The 18,684-nt window shown below is 35.1% G+C and overlaps 1 protein-coding gene across 12 annotated transcripts in view; it reads right to left on the bottom strand.

The window, feature by feature from the left end:
* The window catches only part of CYLD (CYLD lysine 63 deubiquitinase), a 55,198-nt gene that overhangs the window by 15,912 nt on the left and 20,602 nt on the right, over positions 1 to 18,684 (bottom strand). For 8 of the 12 annotated variants that reach the window (XM_016929820.4, XM_054668374.2, XM_054668381.2 and 5 more), the window contains exons 6-8: positions 4,687 to 4,785; positions 3,024 to 3,140; positions 921 to 1,300 (exon numbers count right to left, since the gene is read on the bottom strand). In XM_016929820.4, the coding sequence (XP_016785309.1) occupies positions 921 to 1,300; positions 3,024 to 3,140; positions 4,687 to 4,785 (596 nt within the window). The remainder of the gene's footprint in view (positions 1 to 920; positions 1,301 to 3,023; positions 3,141 to 4,686; positions 4,786 to 18,684) is intronic. The other 4 variants (XM_054668380.2, XM_054668377.2, XM_054668378.2 and 1 more) reach the window with 1 other exon arrangement.

The raw sequence follows: 18,684 nt of genomic DNA, 5'->3' as shown, positions 1-18,684 counted from the left end.
GCACCATTTCTACAAGCATTAAAACAGGCAGGGAAGGAGAAGGCTATTTATTTTAACCCTCATTCTTGCCTCCCCACCATGCCCCATGAGATAGTATTCACTAGCATGGAAACAAACAAGAAAAAAAAAAGAAATATATTTAAATTGGCCAGGTGTGGTGGCTCATGCCCATAATCCTAGCACTTTAGGAGGCCAAGGCGGGCGGATCACTTGAGTCCAGGAGTTTGAGACCAGCCTGGGCAACATGGCAAAACCCTGTCTCTACTAAAAATACAAAAAATTACCATGCATGATGGTACATGTCTGTAATTCCAGCTACTCAGGTGACTGAGGCAGGAGAATAGCTTGAGCCCAGGAGGTCGAGGCTGCAGTGGGCCCTGACCGTACTACTGCACTCCAGTCTGGGTGACAGAGTGAGACCCCATCTCTAAATAAATGCTAAACATACTCAACTTCTCCTTTCCTGATTACAAAATATCAAATGATATGTTCTCCTGATCTCTAAAGGGAAAACCTTTCCCTCTAGCAAAGGTCTCAAAAGATCTCTAAAAATGGTGATTAACTTTAAAGCCAGTGATATAATTATTAGAACTGACCAGGGGAAGGGGCTGAAGAAGAAAGAGAAAAGCTGATGGCAAATTTGCTTGATTTACTAAATTCTGTTTAATATAAGGAGCCTAAATCGATTGGCCTAAAAATCAACTTTCATTCCTTGAACGTAAATCAACTAACATTAGGACAAGTGGGTCGCAAGCTTCAGGGGCGGCAAAGGGAAGTCAGAAAACATGGTGAGAAAATTATTCTGCAGTGATAGCTTTTCTGACAAATATAACAGTTTGTCAAAAAGCATATAATAGGGTGAAATCTGCACAAAACCTCACAGAGAAAAAAATTGAAATTTTTGGGTCAAGTTAAATTACCAGTTCCAGTCCAGCGAGCACTTCATTCAGTCCTGGTGGCTGACCGATCCAACGGATTACTCCATAGAAAGGAGGGTTCTCCTTAACTTCAGCCAATGAGCCCACTTCTAGACCATGTGAGTTCCCAGGAGGCATGGCCAAGGGTGGACTCTCTTGGACGGGTGCAGTGTTTAGCTCTTCCATTACAGACTGGGCTGACAGAGAAAGTGGACTGTGGCCAATACTTCCATTGGTATTGGGCATCTTGGTGAGACTGAATGGTAAAGAGTGGAATCTGTTCTCGGTGGTCAGTGAGTTCACAGGAGGAGGCTGGAGTGGTGGTGAAGAACGGTCAAAGTCTGTAGATATCTCTGTAAGAGATTTTGCAGGGTCTTCTGCAACTAAAAAATTATTCCTAATTACAGAAATGTATTCAAGGATATTGACTCTGTCTTACATTTCTAAAAATTAATATACAGATCTAGTCCAACTGCCCACCTGACCTCCCTGCTATTAATAGTACTCTCATAGGCATCACAAAGTTATTATCTCCAACAGTGTTCTCGCTCCTCTCTCCACCTCCATATTTATGCACCTCAGTCAATGGCACCCAACTGTTCAAACCAAAAAAATCTATTATCAGCGGGTATCGTATACGTGATAGTCTTTGTCCAAAATACAATTAATTGAGAAGGCAGTACAAAAAGATACCGAAAACCTTAAGAAACGCTTCTATATCTCTAATGGATCAAAAAAGAAATAATACGTTTTAACAATAAAGAAAAAAGAGAGAAAAAGTAACAAAGAAAGAAAGAATCCTTGTGGAACATGGCTAAATTAATACTTATAAGGGAATTTTATAGACTTCATTGCTTATTTCAGAAAAAAACAAAAGCTAAATATGAACTCAGCATACAACTTGGGAAGTTAAAAGAACAGAATAACCCTCAAAAAAGTAGAGAAGAATAAACTAAAGAACAGAAACAACAGAAGAGAGAAAACAAACATACAATAAGAAGTTCAAAGCCAGAATAAACACAAACACAGAATGTAATTTAAGAGAAACCAAACACATGATAAAGAGAGCCACAGCCAAAAGCTATTTTCTTAAAATGACTAATACAGCTGACAGGCAGGTATTGCAGATCAATGACACAAGAATGAACTTCTTACTAAATGCTGTTGAGATAATTGGTTATCCATATTTTTAAAAAAAATTAAACATGAATCCTACTCATACTTTACACGAAAATCAGCTCCAGGTGCCTTAAAAACAAATGTGGCAGGCAAAACTCTAAAGGCTGGGAGACCACAGAGTCAGGCCTGTTTGCCTTTCCATTCTCATCTCATGAGTGTCATGCCTCTCTCTGTGTTCTAGTCCCTGGCAAACACTAGCCTCCATTCTTCCAGGAGGACTTTCCCTATGCTATTTCTTCTCCCGAGGAGGTTCTAGCCCCTTTCACTTTGTCATCTGTCACTCCTCTGGTAAACCTAAGCATGTGTCACTGCCCCAAAGAAACACCCCTAAGACCCTGAGAAAAATCATCTTTGGTGTATTCTCACAGCATCATGCACCTTCACTGCACACACCACCAAGGCAACTCTACTGTGTCTGTGGTTGTTTGACTAATTTCTGTCTCAACAACTTAACAACTGCAAACTCACAAAGGGCATGAACCATGTCTATTTTTTTCTCACCATTTTCATCTTGATGCCTAAAAGAATGCCTGGCAATCAAAAGCACTCAATAAATATTTGTTGAACAAATGAACAAAGAAGAGAATAAACTAGGTGAAAATGATGTCCCAGGACCAAGGGAAGATAAAATTTTTTAAAAGGGAGTGCTTTAAAGAGGTCAGGAAGGAACCAGACAGAAATCTTCCACCCTAAATAGATCAGCAGTTAAAGGAAAAGAACAAATTACTAATACATTTCTTAAACATTTTAATAATCTTAACAGCAGTACGGTTCAAACTGTGTACAATATTTTAGTTCAGCAATATTACAAAGAGTGGTCTACTTATTCTGTTTCCAAAAACTACAAATATTGATATAAAAAACCATTTTTCTCTGATGAGTTAGAAAGAAAGGATCATTATAAAGAACACTAAAATTACTGATTACCTTCATCAATGTACCATGTATTTTTTGATTTGGATTGTGGTTGTGAGTCAACAGAAGACCCATTTAAGGTATAAAATAATTCAGATCTGTTTCTATTTCCAGGGTCTGAGGTAGATCCTATAGGAACAAGAAAAGTTTCATTTAAAAATAAAGTCAATATAGCATCAAAGTTTTTTTTAGTAAGAGAAATTATTATGAATATGATGTTAATAACTGTTTACATAACCAATAAATGTATATAAACACAATATGTTTTTTAACTGTCTTCAGCTTTTAAAAATTTGGTAACCATTTTGACAATATTAAAAATATTTTTCAGCCCAAAAGTCAAGATAGGAGGGAAACAGGAGTAAGTTAAAAGAAAAGCCCACTCATTTTTTAAAAAATGAACTGCTTTAAGAAATTGTTCCATGTACCACAGCTTATTTCTAAATGTCAAAATCACCATTCTCCAGCTTCATTTCATAGACCCATTGGTTCACAAATTTAACCTATTATTTTAAAAGAAGGTAATCCTCAAATTCTATATATAAATCAATACACAAATTACATTTAAAAATAGTTAAGTTTTAAACATTTTGGAATTTTTGGTCATCAAATTCCTTGTGTCTTTGAAAAAATCAAGCACTATTATTTCTTACAGATTGGATTTATTATACGTGAGAGGGCGAGTGTAGCTATGCCACAGCCATTTCATGACATTACCCTGCCTCAGTATTAATTCAAGGACATGCCACACACAGTGGGGGGCAGTGGGCTCTCCAGAACCCACAAAAAAGCTGATTTCCCTTTTTCAAATTAAAGCAGGTAGCTGTACAATTTATAACTTTAAGATCTACTACAATACAATTAACATGCCATAGCTTAAGAAAATCTTTAGTCTGTTTCTATTTAAGTGAGAGTAGCAAGTTTGAGCTATCCTATATAGATCTATAGGTTAACATAAAAAAGACTGTTACCTATATATCCTGCAATTAATCCTAAGTCTCCCAGGCCCCAATGTCACATAAAATAATTCTTAAAGTACAATTTCCTTTTAAATGAGCCAAAATTGTAATAATTGAGGAAAAAATATTCTTTTCCTAACTCGCATCCGAGTTAACAAAAATTCTCAGAGCCTTTTTAATGAGCTCTTTGGCTTGTATAACTACTATTCTATAAATCTATGAAGTATGTGGAAGCTAACAAAAAAAAGAGCTGTAAGCTCCACACATATTGTGAGGAAGCTTCTGGGAAAGAGAAGAAATTTTTGCTTAGCAGTTTGGGATTTAATTTGTACCAAATCTAGTTAGCAAAATCCATTTAATTAACCTCTAGTATACTTTATCCTATATAACATTATCCATATAGGATTATTTTACACAGTTGCAATCCTAAACTATACATACAAGTATTCCAAGTAAGGAGTTCCAAAAACCATTTGATTATAGACCAGCAAAACACACAAGACCCTATGGGGAACTCTTCCTGAGGTAAAAAAGGCTGGGAACACTTGGCTTAAGCAACAGTATTTATATACAAACTTTAGTTTCACTACTAAAAATGTTTGAAAGAAAAAAAGTCTACATACATGTTCAGAAGTAATAGCTTATAATCTTTTTTAATGCTATGGCAAGTTAGGCATTATGCAAATTACTAAAGGTTATATGCTATTAATCCATACCTGTAGCCTTTGGTTTATTATGACTGGATGAACCTTTGTCCCCAACACCTCTTGACATAAAGGCAAGTTTGGGAGGCCTCCTTTCCTGTGTCACGCTCTCTGAAACAGTAAGCATGTTTTTTAAAGATGAAGGCAAATTCTTATAGAAGAGAAACAAGGAAGCAATGACAGTAACAAAATAAAAAAACCCTCTTTCCACAAAAAGGCAGAATTTTTAGTTTTACAAATGCCTTTTAAAGGCCATCAAAAGTATTGAAAAAGATAATACTATGGGGGAAAAAACCAATGCTGTATTTCAAAATGTAATTTCTATAAGAAAATACCCTCTCAAAATACAATTCAGCTAAATGCTTTAACCTCTTGAAAATTTAATCACTTGTAGTCAATTTTATTTGATCTCTTAAAACACTACAAAGAAAATCTTACTCGGTTTTTTACAGCATTTCCCAAATCAGCAGGCTTAGAACACCCCTGTGTATTATGAAGTGTTTCGAACTCAAATATTTCTTGAAGATGCTGAGATAAACAAAGATAAACAATTTCTTTACTGCACGGAACCAGAGCCTTTAATATGCTAATGTGCATTGTGAACTGCTCAGGGAGAAACAAAATAAACTTATTGATAAAAATTTTTGTGCCACTTTGCTTAGCATCTCAGATTAATATTATTTCATGAACACAGTTTGAAAAAAGCCTGGTTAGGAATATGTATCATGGATAGGAAAGAAAGTTCTGGTTAAGAACATATATCTGCTTTTAAAAACATATATGTTAAGAATAACACAGATGTGTATACAAACACTTATACATATAAAAGAGGAAAACATAGAGAATTATGCATGGATTAAAAATACAGAAAGCCAGAGACATACGACAATAATATATTTGAAGAAAACACTCACAATTATTTCTGAAATATAGGTGTAATAAGTGTGGCAAACTTGTTTTGAATACAAAGACCACTCTAGACCTTAAAGCCCAGCAATGATCATAGAATACTCCTAAATACTGATCAAGGGAATGTAGAAGAGGCAGTGTGAAAAGTTCTTCCTTTGAAAAATTCAACAATACATCCGTGGAGTCCAACACGACACTTAGGAGTCATACCTGATAAAGCTGTGTGTCAGCAAAAACGATATCACCCACAGTGGATTTGAGGACAGAAAGAAAGAAATAGGAAAATTTTTACATTTTAAACACAAGGAAAAGACTTTTCTTAAAAAAAGAGGAAATTATACTAAATGAATTATATGTAAATACTTGGTAACTTTTTTCCATGGTTGAAAGAGGAGGGGGATGTGTTATTAAACTATATCTTAAACATCTCATAATATGATCCAATAGAATATGAAAATATTTTAATTCGAAAATTATACCAATTAACCACGATTTCGATCAAGTGATATAATAAGAGAAAAGCTATGTACTAATACTGTGGTCCCCACTTATCCACACTTTTACCTTCCATGGTATCAGTTACCCACAGTCAACCACTGTCCAAAAATATTAAATAAAAAATTGCAGAAACAGACAATTCGTAAGTTTTAAGTTGCATGCTGTTTTGAGTATTATAACGAAATCTTGCACCATCCTAATCCATAACCCCTGACGTAACCCATCCCCGTCCAGCATCTCCACACTGTGTCTACTCCCTGCCTTGTTAGTCACTTAGTAGCCACCTCAATCATCAGATCAACTATTGCAGTATCACAGTGCTTACATTCAAGTCACCCTTATTTTACTTAATAATAGTCCTGAAGTACACGAGTAGTGATGTTGCCATATTGTTATTATTGTCTCTTCTCTGATTATTGTTTTTAATATCTTATTGTGCCTAATATATAAATTAAACTTTATCAGAGGCATGAATGTAGAGGAAAAACACAGTATATGTAGGGTTCAGTACTATCCATAGTCTCAGGTATCCACTGGGGGTCTTGGAAGTATCCCTTGATGAAAGAGGAGACCACTGTTCTTTTATGATGTTGTCATTCAGATATCTTTAAATAGCACCCATGACAGATACTTCAGAAGGAAAATCTTAGTCACTGAGAAGAGTTCCTAAATTATAGCATATAAATTTCCTAAAGAAAAACAACTCCCACTATTAACTGTAATTAACTGCATATAACATTTTTAAAGTATGTTCACATGTATACCACGATATAGATCCATTATATAGTTAGTAACCATTATAACAAATGAAGCAAGTGCTCTTCCCTTTGTTAGGCTTTGAAGGTAGCCTGGCAGGACTGGAGGGCCAAGTGGATGGCCGGTGGTGACAGTTCTGCAGGTGACACTAGGGAGGAGCTCCAAAGATTAGAAATGTGAGCAGGGGGGCGCACTGGAGTTGGAAACTGTGGCTACCTTCTGTCAAAGGCTGTCTGAGAGGGGGTCAAATATCAGCTCTGAAGAAGAAGACATTCCATCAGAATTCTATACAGACAAAGGGGCACAAACCATCTCTAATTGCCCTCCAGCAATTACACACCAAATATTTCTTGTTACTTTGTCACAACTGTGTTCATGGCCCAAAACTACTTGGGTCATGAAGCAAAGCTTTCAAACTTAAATGAATTATAAGTGATTACCAACTCAGGAAAAGATAAATATGGGATGGAAAACAAGGTAAGATAAATTCAGCTGGCAATTTTGTGTGATTAAAACAATCCTAATTAAAGATATTAAAAGATATAGAAGATAATTCCACCAAACAGCATGAGTAAAAATGTACAAAGCAGCCCTATTCATTCTAATCAAAAGCTGGAAACAAGCTATTCTACAGAAGAATAGAGAAACAAATTATGGTCTATTCATACAATGGAATACTACATAGCAATAAAAAAGGAACAAACTACTGATAAACAGGGCAACATGGACATTGTGTTCAGCAAAAGAAACCAAACCAAAAGTATCCATTATGTATACACAGCAAGATTGCATTTAAATGATAAAATTCACAGCTTATCCATCACTTGTTGATTTAACCAGAAAAAGAAAAATCCCTTGGAGAATCTTGAGCAGGAAATCATAACAATAAACTAGTGAACAAGTTATTGTTCAAATCAAATGAAATGTCTATGAATTTGAATGACCCAGTAAATTAAGAGAAATTGTTTAATTAATGTACCGCTTAACATCAGCAGCCACAAGAGCATAATTCAGACTCAAATGAGAATTTAACATCCGCAGAAATCTTGTGAAGAAAATACAGTTTACTTGAGTAGAATGAGGTATTATTAAACCCGATGCCAGAAATATCCTACATAGCAACTATTCAAAAATCTCTAAAAGGTTGGGTTCCTCATCAGAATAAATATTTTCCATAATAGTATATGAAAAATTCTTCAAGAAATGCTTGAAGGTGCCATATAGATAACACCAAAAGTTGCATGCTGATATCTGGTGCTTCAAATTATCCTTCTTCAGGGCTCCAGCTCTAACTGTCTCATAGGACCAGGAGTACTGCCTATACAGGCAACATTCATGGTGACTCCGATTGACAAGCAATCTCTATGAAAGCCATGTATTACTGTCTATCAAAATGTAAAATGCATATAGCCTTTGGCCTAGCAATTCTACTCCTAGGAAGTTATCTTTTTATACTGGCACACATGCTAACTGATACACAGATACAAAGTTATTCACTGAAGCACTGTTTATAACAGCAAAAGATTGAAAACAACCTAAATGCTCATCAGTAGGAGGCTGGTTCAAAAATTATGGTACATGCATAAAATGAAATATAATGCAACGATTTAAACAAAAGACCAAGTATACAACTTATGTACTAATATGAAATAATCTCTAATATCTATTGTTAAGTTAAAAAGGAAGGTGCAACTTCTACTTCTGGGAAGATAAAGTAGATGTACTTCCTATTTCTTTTGCTAAGTACAACTAAAATCTCTAGACATAATATATAAAACAAATATAAGAAGACTTTGAAAGGTAGAGATGAGAAGGTAGACCAGCTAGGAACCTCAAGACCTAAGAAATAACATCACAGAGATTTCCCTCTGGGTTTTCTTCTTGACTATATTCTTATCCCATACTTAGAGCTAAAAAAATCAGCACCCTGGAAACATCAATAGGCATAGACAAAAGAAGGCCCCAACCAAAGTTCTGCTCTCTCTAGCCAAAGGATATCAATTCTCCCCAAAGTTATATACAGGTTTATTATTCCTATCAAAATCTCAAGAAGATTTTGTATAGATGTACACAAGATTACTCTAAAATGCATATGGAAAGGCAAAAGATCTAGAATAACTAAAATAATTTTGGAAAAGAATAAAGTAGGAGGAATTAGTTTAATAGATTGCAAGACTTACTAGTTAGCTGCAGTGATCGAGACTGTGGTATGGGCAGTAGGACAGACACACAGATCAATGGAACAGAATGGAGAACCAAGAAATAGACCCACATAAATATACCCAACTGAATTTTCACAAAGGTAGAAAAATAATTCAATGGAAGAAAGAGTCTTTTCAACAAATAGTGATGGAACAATTAGATATCCATAGATTTTTTTAAAAAAGAAATTCTACTTAAGTCTCACAACTTATACCAAATTAACTCAAAATAGATTATAGACTTAAATGTAAAAAGTAAATCTATGAAACTTTTTGGAAAACAGAGAACAAGGATGCAAAGAATTTAGAACCCTCATACATTGCGGCTGGAAAAGTAAATGGTGCAGCTCCTTCAGAAAACCATTTGGCAGTTCCACAAATGACTAAACACACAGTCACCATATGACCCAGCAATTCTACTCCTAGGGAGTACCCAACAGAACTGAAAACAGATGTCCACAGAATAACTTGTATATGAATGTTCACAGCAGCATTTTTAATAATAGTCAAAAACTAGAAACTGACGTCCATCGACTGAAAAATGGCTAAACAAAATACGGCAGATCCATTTATTGGAATATTATTCAACCATAAAGAAGGTTAGAGTACTGATTTTGCTATCATATGGATGAACCTTGAAAAGATTATGCTTAACTGAAGAAGCCAGACACAAAAGCCACATATCTTTATTCTATTTATGCGAAATGTCCAGAATAGGCAAATCTGTAGAGATAGAAAGCAGATCAGTGGTTGTCAGGGTCTCAGGGTAAGAGACAATGGGAAGTAACTGCTTAATGGGTACTGGGTTCCCATGAAACAGTTCTGGAACTGGATAGTGGTGAGGGTTGCACAACATATTACATTTCAATTTTTAAAAACTTAGGAGAAAATCTTCCATATGTAGAGCTAAACAAAAGTTGTCGAACTTGACACAAAAGCTTGACCCACACAAGAAAAACTATAAATTGGACTTCATAAAAATAAAAATCTTGTACTCTGTGAAAGACCCTATTAAGAGGATGAAAAGACAAGCTACACATTGGGAAATAAAATGTGCAAACCATATATTGAACAAAGAATTAGTATCTAGAATACATAAAGACTTCTCAAAACTCAATAGTAAAAAAGCACAGGATCCAATGAGAACCTGGGCAAAAGAGATGAGGACACCTTTCACTCAAGAATATATACGAAGGCTGGGTGCAGGGGCTCACGCCTGTAATCCCAGCACTTTGGGAAGCCGAGGCAGGTGGATCACTTGAGGTCAGGAGTTCGAGACCAGCCTGGCCAACATGGTGAAACCCTCTCTCTACTAAGAACACAAAAATTAGCTGGGCTCGGTGGCGCACGCCTGTAATCCCAGCTACTTGGGAGGCTGAGGCAGGAGAATCACTTGAACCCAGGAGGTGGAGGTTACAGTGAGCCGAGATCACGCCACTATACTCCAGCCTGGGTGACAGAGCAAGACTCCATCTCAAAAAAAAAAAAAAAGAAAGAAAGAAAAAGAATATATACAGATGACAGTGAGTACACGGAACGATGTTCAACATCAGCAGCCATCAGGTAAACTCAAATCAAAATCACAGTGAAATACAACTACAAATCTCTCTGAATGGCTAAAATTAAAAATAGGGACAACATCAAATGCTGGAAAGGATACAGAGAAACCAGATTACCCATATATTGCCAGTGGTAAAGTAAGAGTACAGTCACTCTGGAAAACAGTTTAGCGGTTTCTTAAGAAACTAAATTTGCAAATATCAGCGAATACGCACTTGGACAATTATGTCAAGAAATAAAGATTTATGTGCACTCAGGAAACTACACACAAATATTTATAAAAGCATTATTCATAATAGCCAAAAATTGGAAACAAACCAGATGTCCTTCAACGGCTAAACAGTTAAACAAACTGATACATCCATAATATGGAATATTACTCAGGAATAAACAGGAACAATCCATGGATATATATAAAATAATGTAGGTAAATCTCCAAAGAATTATGCTCAGTGAAAAAAGAGCCAGTCTCAAAAGGTTACATACTGTACAACTCCATTTATGTAACATTCTTGAAATGACTGAATTACAGAAATCGAGAGTAGATGAGTGGTTGTCAGAGGTTAAGGATGGGGCAGGAGGAAGAGGGAATTTGTGCAGCAGTAAAAGGGCAACATAAGAGATCTTTGTGGGATGGGAATGTTCTGCTTCTTGATTGTATCAGGGTCAACATTCTGATTGTGATGTTGCACACGTCTTGTTTTACAACAGGTTAATGTTACCACTGGGAAAAATTGGCTAAAGGGCACACAGGATCCCTCTCTCTGCATGTGAATCTATAATAATCTGAAATGCTGTAAAGCATATATCTGAAAAAGGGTTTGTATTCAAAATTTATAAATAACTCTCAAAACCCAATCATAAAGAAACAATTAATAATCGGCCAAAGACTTTCACAGATACTAAACCAAAGAAGATATACAGATGACAAATATGCACATGGAAAGATGTTTGATATCACTGGTCACCAATGAAGCGCAGAGTAAAACCACAATTAGATGTTACTAAAATTTTAAAAACTGATCATACCAAGTGTTGGCAAAGATATGGAAGAACTGTATATCTCATATACTGCTTCTGGGAATGTAAAATAATGCAACCACTTTGGAAACACAGCTTGGAAGGTCTGGGGGTTTTATTTAAGTTAACAGTCACCTATGATATTACCAGCCATTCCACATCTAGGTAGGTACCCAAGTGAAATGAAGGCATATGTCCATACAAAGATTTGTACACAAATTTTCATAGCAGCATTATTCATAATAGCCAAAAACTGAAAACAACTCAAGTGTCCATCAACAAGTGAATGGATATAGAAACTAATATAACCATATCAACAATAAAAAGGACAACATGGATGAATAAAAAATAATTATGTCGAGTGAAATAAGCCAGACAAAAAAGAATGCATTCTGAGTTATTCCACTTCTGTAAAATCCTTAAAAATGTGAACAAGTGTATACTGATGTAAAGAAGACCAGTGGTTGTCTGAATGTAGGGGGTTGAGAGGACAGGAAGAGGCAGAGGGAGGGATCCCAAGGGACATATTTTGGGGTGATGGATATGTTCACTATCTTGATTGTAGAGATCGTCAAAAAAAACAGCATTATACTCCCAACCCCCACAACTAGAACAGAAGACACAGGTTGAACTAGAAAAACCGAAATGTATAATTTTGGGGTGGTGCTAATTGATATGCTTCATCATAACAACTTCAAGAACATGAATATAATGTCAAATTAGATATGTTAGCAGTGTTTTTAACCATTTAGAACTGAAATATAAGAGAGAAACAATTTTATAACAGGTTTAAGATTCCTGCATCTTTCAATCAAAGGTATCCTTCAGAAGCCAACTATTACAAGCAATTGACTAGAAAGAATTCTTTCCTAAGCTTCCCAGCCGTTCAACTGCTCTGAAAAGAATCTTTTTACTTTTTTAGATGCTGTAAATATTAATTTTGTTTCACAGATGAAGGTAATTGGGCAAGAAAAAGAAACTAAGGAACTAAAGGAGACACTTTGACTTTTTTTTCCCCTCAAGAAAAGAGTCCTAATGATGACATGAAAGGCAGATGAAGACTCATTTAAGTAAACTAAATTAATTTTCATTTAAACAACTTTAGTTTTTAAAGTCTATTTGCAAGCTTTATTTTGTTGACAAATAAGTGTAATTTATGTATTATGTTATAAATGCTGGTATCATTCTTAATTATCTCCTATTGAGGGTTTATGAAAATCAAGCTTTAAAAGAAAAAAAAATACCATTCTTTTCCTTTCTCTTCACTGCTCTGAGCCAGCAATAATGACAATGATAACTACTGATTTAGAAGATCAAAGTGTGCCTGACAAGTGACGCCCAAGATATTCATGTAACTAATTTTTATTATCTTAATCCTCCACCAATATTTTAATAAAACAAAACCGTAAATGTTTTTAAGATAAATACTACTAATGAAGAATTCCTTGTCAGGTTATATTCCAGGAAAAATAGAAAGGGTGGTTTTTTTCTTTGCTTTTCTTTTTAAGTGCTACTGTAGAACCCAAGATAATTTACATTTCAAACCAAATTGAGATGTGGAAAAAATAGACAGAAGGAAATACAGCTCTAGAGTGTGTGTGTGGGAGAAAGCACTTCAAGTATTTATTCTACAGCCAACTGAGAAAAACAATCAATTATACATAAGCCAACTTCATAGTTCAGGTATCTCAATCTTAAATTCTAATACTAAACTAATGATTTCCCTAGTCTCCTAACTTATTCAATATAATGAATTGCATTCAGTTGTAAAATGTAAAATTCAAAGAAATGCAATTAAGGTAGGTAAAGAGAACGGTTACTTTCAATCTAAAATGCTTTTTTTTTTAATTATTTTTTGAGCTTTCAAAAGTACTCTATGGAAATTAAAAAAAAAAAAAATTGAAACCCACAAACCCACACAGGCACACCCCGGAGATATTGTAGGTTCTGTTCCAGACCACCACAATAAAGCAAATATCACAATAAAGCAAGTCACACAAGTGTTTTTGTTTCCCAGTGCATATGAAAGCTATGTTTACACTATACTGTAGTCCATTACGTGTGCAATACCATTATGTTATTGAAAATAATGTATATACCTTAATTTTAAAAATATTTCATTGCTAAAAAATGTTAATGATTATCTGAGCCTTCAAGGAGTCATAGTCTTTTTTGCTGGTGGAGGCTCTTGCCTCAGTGTGGATGGGTGCTGACTGATCACGGTGATGGTTGCTGAAAGTTGGAGTGACTGTGGCAATTTCCTAAAATAAGACAACAATGAAGTTGGCTCTTTCTTTCATAAAAGATTTCTCTGTAGCATGTGATACTGCTTGATAGCATTTTACTCACAATAGAAGTTCTTTCAAAACTGGAGTTAATCCTCTCCCAAGCCCTGCTGCTTCTTTACTAAGTTTATGGAATATTCTAAATCCTTTGTTGTCATCTCAACAATGTTCACAATATCCTCACCAGGAGTTGATGTCATCTCAATGAACCACTTTTCCTTTCTTCATCCACTCAAGTTTGATCATGAGATTACAGCAATTCAGTCAAGTACATTTTCAGGCTCCACCTCTAGTTCTAGCTGTTTTGCTACTTCCACCACATCTACAGTTATTTTTTCCACTGAAATCTTCAGTCCCTCAAAGTCATCCATGAGGGTTGGAATCAACTTCTCCCAAACTCCTGTTAATGTTGATATTTTGACCTCCTCCCATAAATCATGAACGTTCTTGATGGCATCTAGAATGGTGAATACTTTTCAGACAGTTTTCAATTGACTTTGCCCAGTCTGTCAGAGGAATCCTGATCTATGGCAGCCTTACAGAATGTATTTCTTAAATAAAACTTGCAAATAGAAATTACTCCTTGATCCATATGCTGCAGAACAGTTATTGTGCTAGCAAGCATGAAAACAACATTAATCTCCTTGTGCATCTCCATCAAAGCTTTTGAGTGACCAGTTGCATCATCAATGAACAGTAATGTTTTGAAAGGAAACCTTTTTCTGAGCAGTAGGTCTCAACAGTAGACTTAAAATATTCAGTTAAGCATGCTATAAACACATGTGTTGTCATCCAGGCTTTGTTGTTCCATTTATAGAGCACAGGCAGAGTAGATTTAGCATAATTCTTAAGGATTTGGGGATTTTCAGAATCCTGGCTTCAACTTAAAGTCACCAACTGCATTAACCCCTAACAAAAGAGTCAGCCTATCCTTTGAAGCTTTGAAGCCAGGCATTGACTACTCATCTCAGCTATGAAAGTCTTAGATGGTATCTTCTTCCAATAGAAGGCTGTTTTGCCTACACTGAAAATCTTTTATTTAAGGTAGCCACTTTCATCAATTAACTTAGCTAGATCTTCTGATAACTTGCAGCAGTTTCTATATCAGCACTTGCTGCTTCATCTTGCACTTTTCTGTTATGGTGATGACATCTTTCCTTAAAGTTTATGAACCAACCTGTGCGAGCTTCCAACTTTTCTTCTGCAGCTTTCTTACCTCTCTCAGCCTTTACAGAATTGAAGAGAGTTAGGGCCTTGCTCTGGATTAGGCTTTGGCTTAAGGGAATGTGCTGGTTTGATCTTCTATCCAGATAACTAAACCTTTCTCCATATCAGCAATAAGGCTGTTTTGCTTTTTTATCATTCATGTGTTCACTAAAGTAGCACTTTTAATTTCCTTCAGGAAATATTCCTTTGCATTCACAACTTAGCTAACTTTGGCATAAGAGGCCTAGTTTTCAGTCTTTCTCGGTTTTCAACATACCTTCCTCACTAAGCTTAATCATTTCTAGCTTTTGATTTAAAGTGAGAGATATGCAACTCTCTCTTTCACTGGAATATTTAGAGGTCATTGTAGGATTATGACTTGGCCTAATTTTAATATTTTTGGGTATCAGGAAATAGGGAGGCCCAAGGAGTGAGAGAGACAGAGGCCCCACTAGTCAGTGGAGCAGTCAGAACACACACAACATTTATCAGTGGAGTTTGCCATCTTATATGGGTATGGTTTGTGGTGCCCTAAAACAATTTCAATAGTCACCTCAAAGATCATTGATTACAGATCACCATAACAGATATAATAATAATGAAAAAGTTTGAAATATTGCAGGAATTACCAAAATGTGACACAGAGACACGAAGTATGCACATGCTATTTGAAAAATGGCATTGACAGACTTGCCCAAAGCAGAATTGCCACAAACCTTCAATTAATAAAAAACACATATCTGTGAAGCACAATAAAGAAAAGCACTATAAAATTAGGTATGCCTGTATTTGATTTCGTAAGACAAGTGAAATTACATTTAGCCATGTTACTCTGGGAAAAACAATATTAGCACAGAATTGGTTATCCCTGCAAGAATACATAAATAATGAAAGAAAATTTATTTTTCAAGTGATTCCCCCATAGCTATCCAGCAAGTTAACATTATAAAATGAGCATAACTCCTAGAATTTGCTTAGGACACAGTGTCTCAAGCTCAGTTCTACTAAGGTTCTGAACCAGATAATTCTGTGTTGTGTAGGGCTGCCCTGTGCACTGTAGGAAGTTTAGAAGCATCTCTGGTCTCCATGCATTAGAGGCCAGTAGTACTCTCACCTCAGATGTGGCAATCAAAAATCTCCAGACACTGCCAAATGTCCCCAGGAGACAAAAGCATCCCAGGCTGAGAACTACGGGCTTAGACCTAAAAAATGCACTAGTTACACAGTAAAAATAATAGCATATTTTAAACAATAACAAGTATATCTAGAAAGAATTAAGAAAGCCAAAAGTTGGTCCTTTGAAAAAAATGAAAGTCAGAAACCACTGGTAAGATTGGTGAAGAATATAAGAAAGCACAAATGATTAACATTTTGGATGAAAATAGGAACACAAGGGCAGATGCTGCTGAGGTTGAACAGAAAATTAAGAGGCTTTTATAAACAACATTATGCCCAAAGCTTTGAAAATGAATTAAATGGATACATTCATTAAAAATAAAACTTGCAAAAGACAATCAAAAACAAACAAATGTTAAAGGATATTTCATCAGTAGCTAAACATTTCCACAAAAAGAAGCTTTGCCAAATAGTCAAGGAATAGGTAATTCTAATCTTACATAAACTCTTTCAAATAACAAAATAAAAGAAACCTTTCCCAGGTACTTTATAAGACAAGCACGACTTTGATTCCAAAACCAGACAAGGACAGCTAAGAGGGAAAAAGTATAGGCCAATATCTCTTATAAACAGATTTTAAAAACAGGATGCAAATACTAGCAAACTGGACCAAGCAAAGTATGAATCATGAGGATGTAAACCCATGTAAACCATGGGTTTACATCATGGATGTAAGGTTGATTCAATATAAGAAAATTAGCAGATTAAAAGAAAATAGGATTATCTCAATAGAGAAAAAGGGGTTGATAAAATTCAACATCAATTCATGATAAAACTGTTAGAAAACTAGGAACAGTAGGTAACTTCTCTAACCTGATAAATGACAGATACAACAATAAAACTCTATAGCAAACATCACATTTAATAATGAAATGTTGAAAGCATTTTCTTTAAGATCAGAAAAAAAGGCCAAGATGTCTTCCATCACTACTTCTATTCAATATTGTATTTAGAGGTCCTAGCTAGGACAGTAAGAAACCATTTTTAAAAATAAAAGAATTCAGAAGAAGCAAAACTGTTATTATGTGCAAACTATAATGACTGAGTATTTTATAAGTAACCCATGGATTGTGAATAAGATATTTTAGTAAGTCTGTTTGTAAGAAAAATCAGCACACGAAAATCAATTGAAAATGACTTCATTCCCACTAGGATGGCTAGAATAAAAAAGTCAGATAATAACAAGTATTGACAAGGACATGAAGAAACCAAAACCCTTACACACTGCTAGTAGGAATGTAAAATGGTATGGCTGCTTTGGGAAACAGTCTGGCAGTTCCACAAATGGTTAAACATAGAGTTATCATATGACCCAGCAATTCCACTCCTAGATATAAACCCAAGAGAAACAAAAGCATATGTCCACACAACAACTTGTACATGCATGTTTGTAGCAGCATTATTCATTTTAGCCAAAAGGTGAAAAAAAAACCTAAATATCTATCTACTGATTAATAAACAACATGTGATATGTCCATACAATGGAATATTATTCTGCCTTAAGAAGGAAGGAAATTCTGGCACATGCTACAACATGGAGGAACCTTGAAAACATTACGCTAAGTGAAAAAAGTAAATCACAAAAGACCACATATAATGTGATTCCATTTAAATGAAATGTCCAGAAAAGGCAAATATGCAGAGACAGAAGTAGACTGGTAGTTGCTTAGGACTAACAAGGATGAAGGGTTTAGGAGATGATCACTAAGGGGTGCAGCATTTCTTTTAGAGGTGATGAAAATGTTCTAAAATTATCTTGACAATTGCACATGCCTGTAAATGCACTAAAATGCACTGATTTGTACACTCTGAGTGAATTATAAACTAGATCTCAGTAAAGCTGTTTTCTAAAAAAAAGTCAATTGTATTTCTACATCAGCATGACACTGTTAGAAAATATGCTTTATAATGCATCAAAATGCAAGTAAGCTCTTCATGGAGAAAATTATAAAATTTTACCAAAAGGAAATTAAATAAATGAAAGGCTACACAATGTTTATATATTAGAAGTTTTAATATCATAGAAATGTCAATTCTCCTCCAATTGTTCTACAGATTAATTGCAATTCCAAAATCCTAACAGAACTCTCTTATAGTATTTGAGAAGCTGATAGTTAAACTTACAATGAAGCCCAAAGGCTAACAATAGCCAAGACATTCATTAAGAAAACGAACAATGGAAATGTACTCTCACAGCTACCAAGACTTCTAAAGCTATGGATAGGCTTTAGTGTAGGGAAATAACAGGGCTCAGAAAGATCCACACGTGTACATCTGGAAACTTGATTTATACACAGCAAGCATGGAAGGTCAAATTGGATATCTGCACCCATATTTCATATCCTGTTCAAAACCAAATCTAAGTGAATAACACACTTAAATGTGAAAACGCAAAACTA

Source organism: Pan troglodytes, chromosome 18 (genome assembly GCF_028858775.2).
Source record: "Pan troglodytes isolate AG18354 chromosome 18, NHGRI_mPanTro3-v2.0_pri, whole genome shotgun sequence".
NCBI classification, from domain to species: Eukaryota; Metazoa; Chordata; class Mammalia; order Primates; family Hominidae; genus Pan; species Pan troglodytes.
Note: the sequence above shows the minus strand (reverse complement) of the source record. Positions and strands in the feature narration are given on the sequence as shown.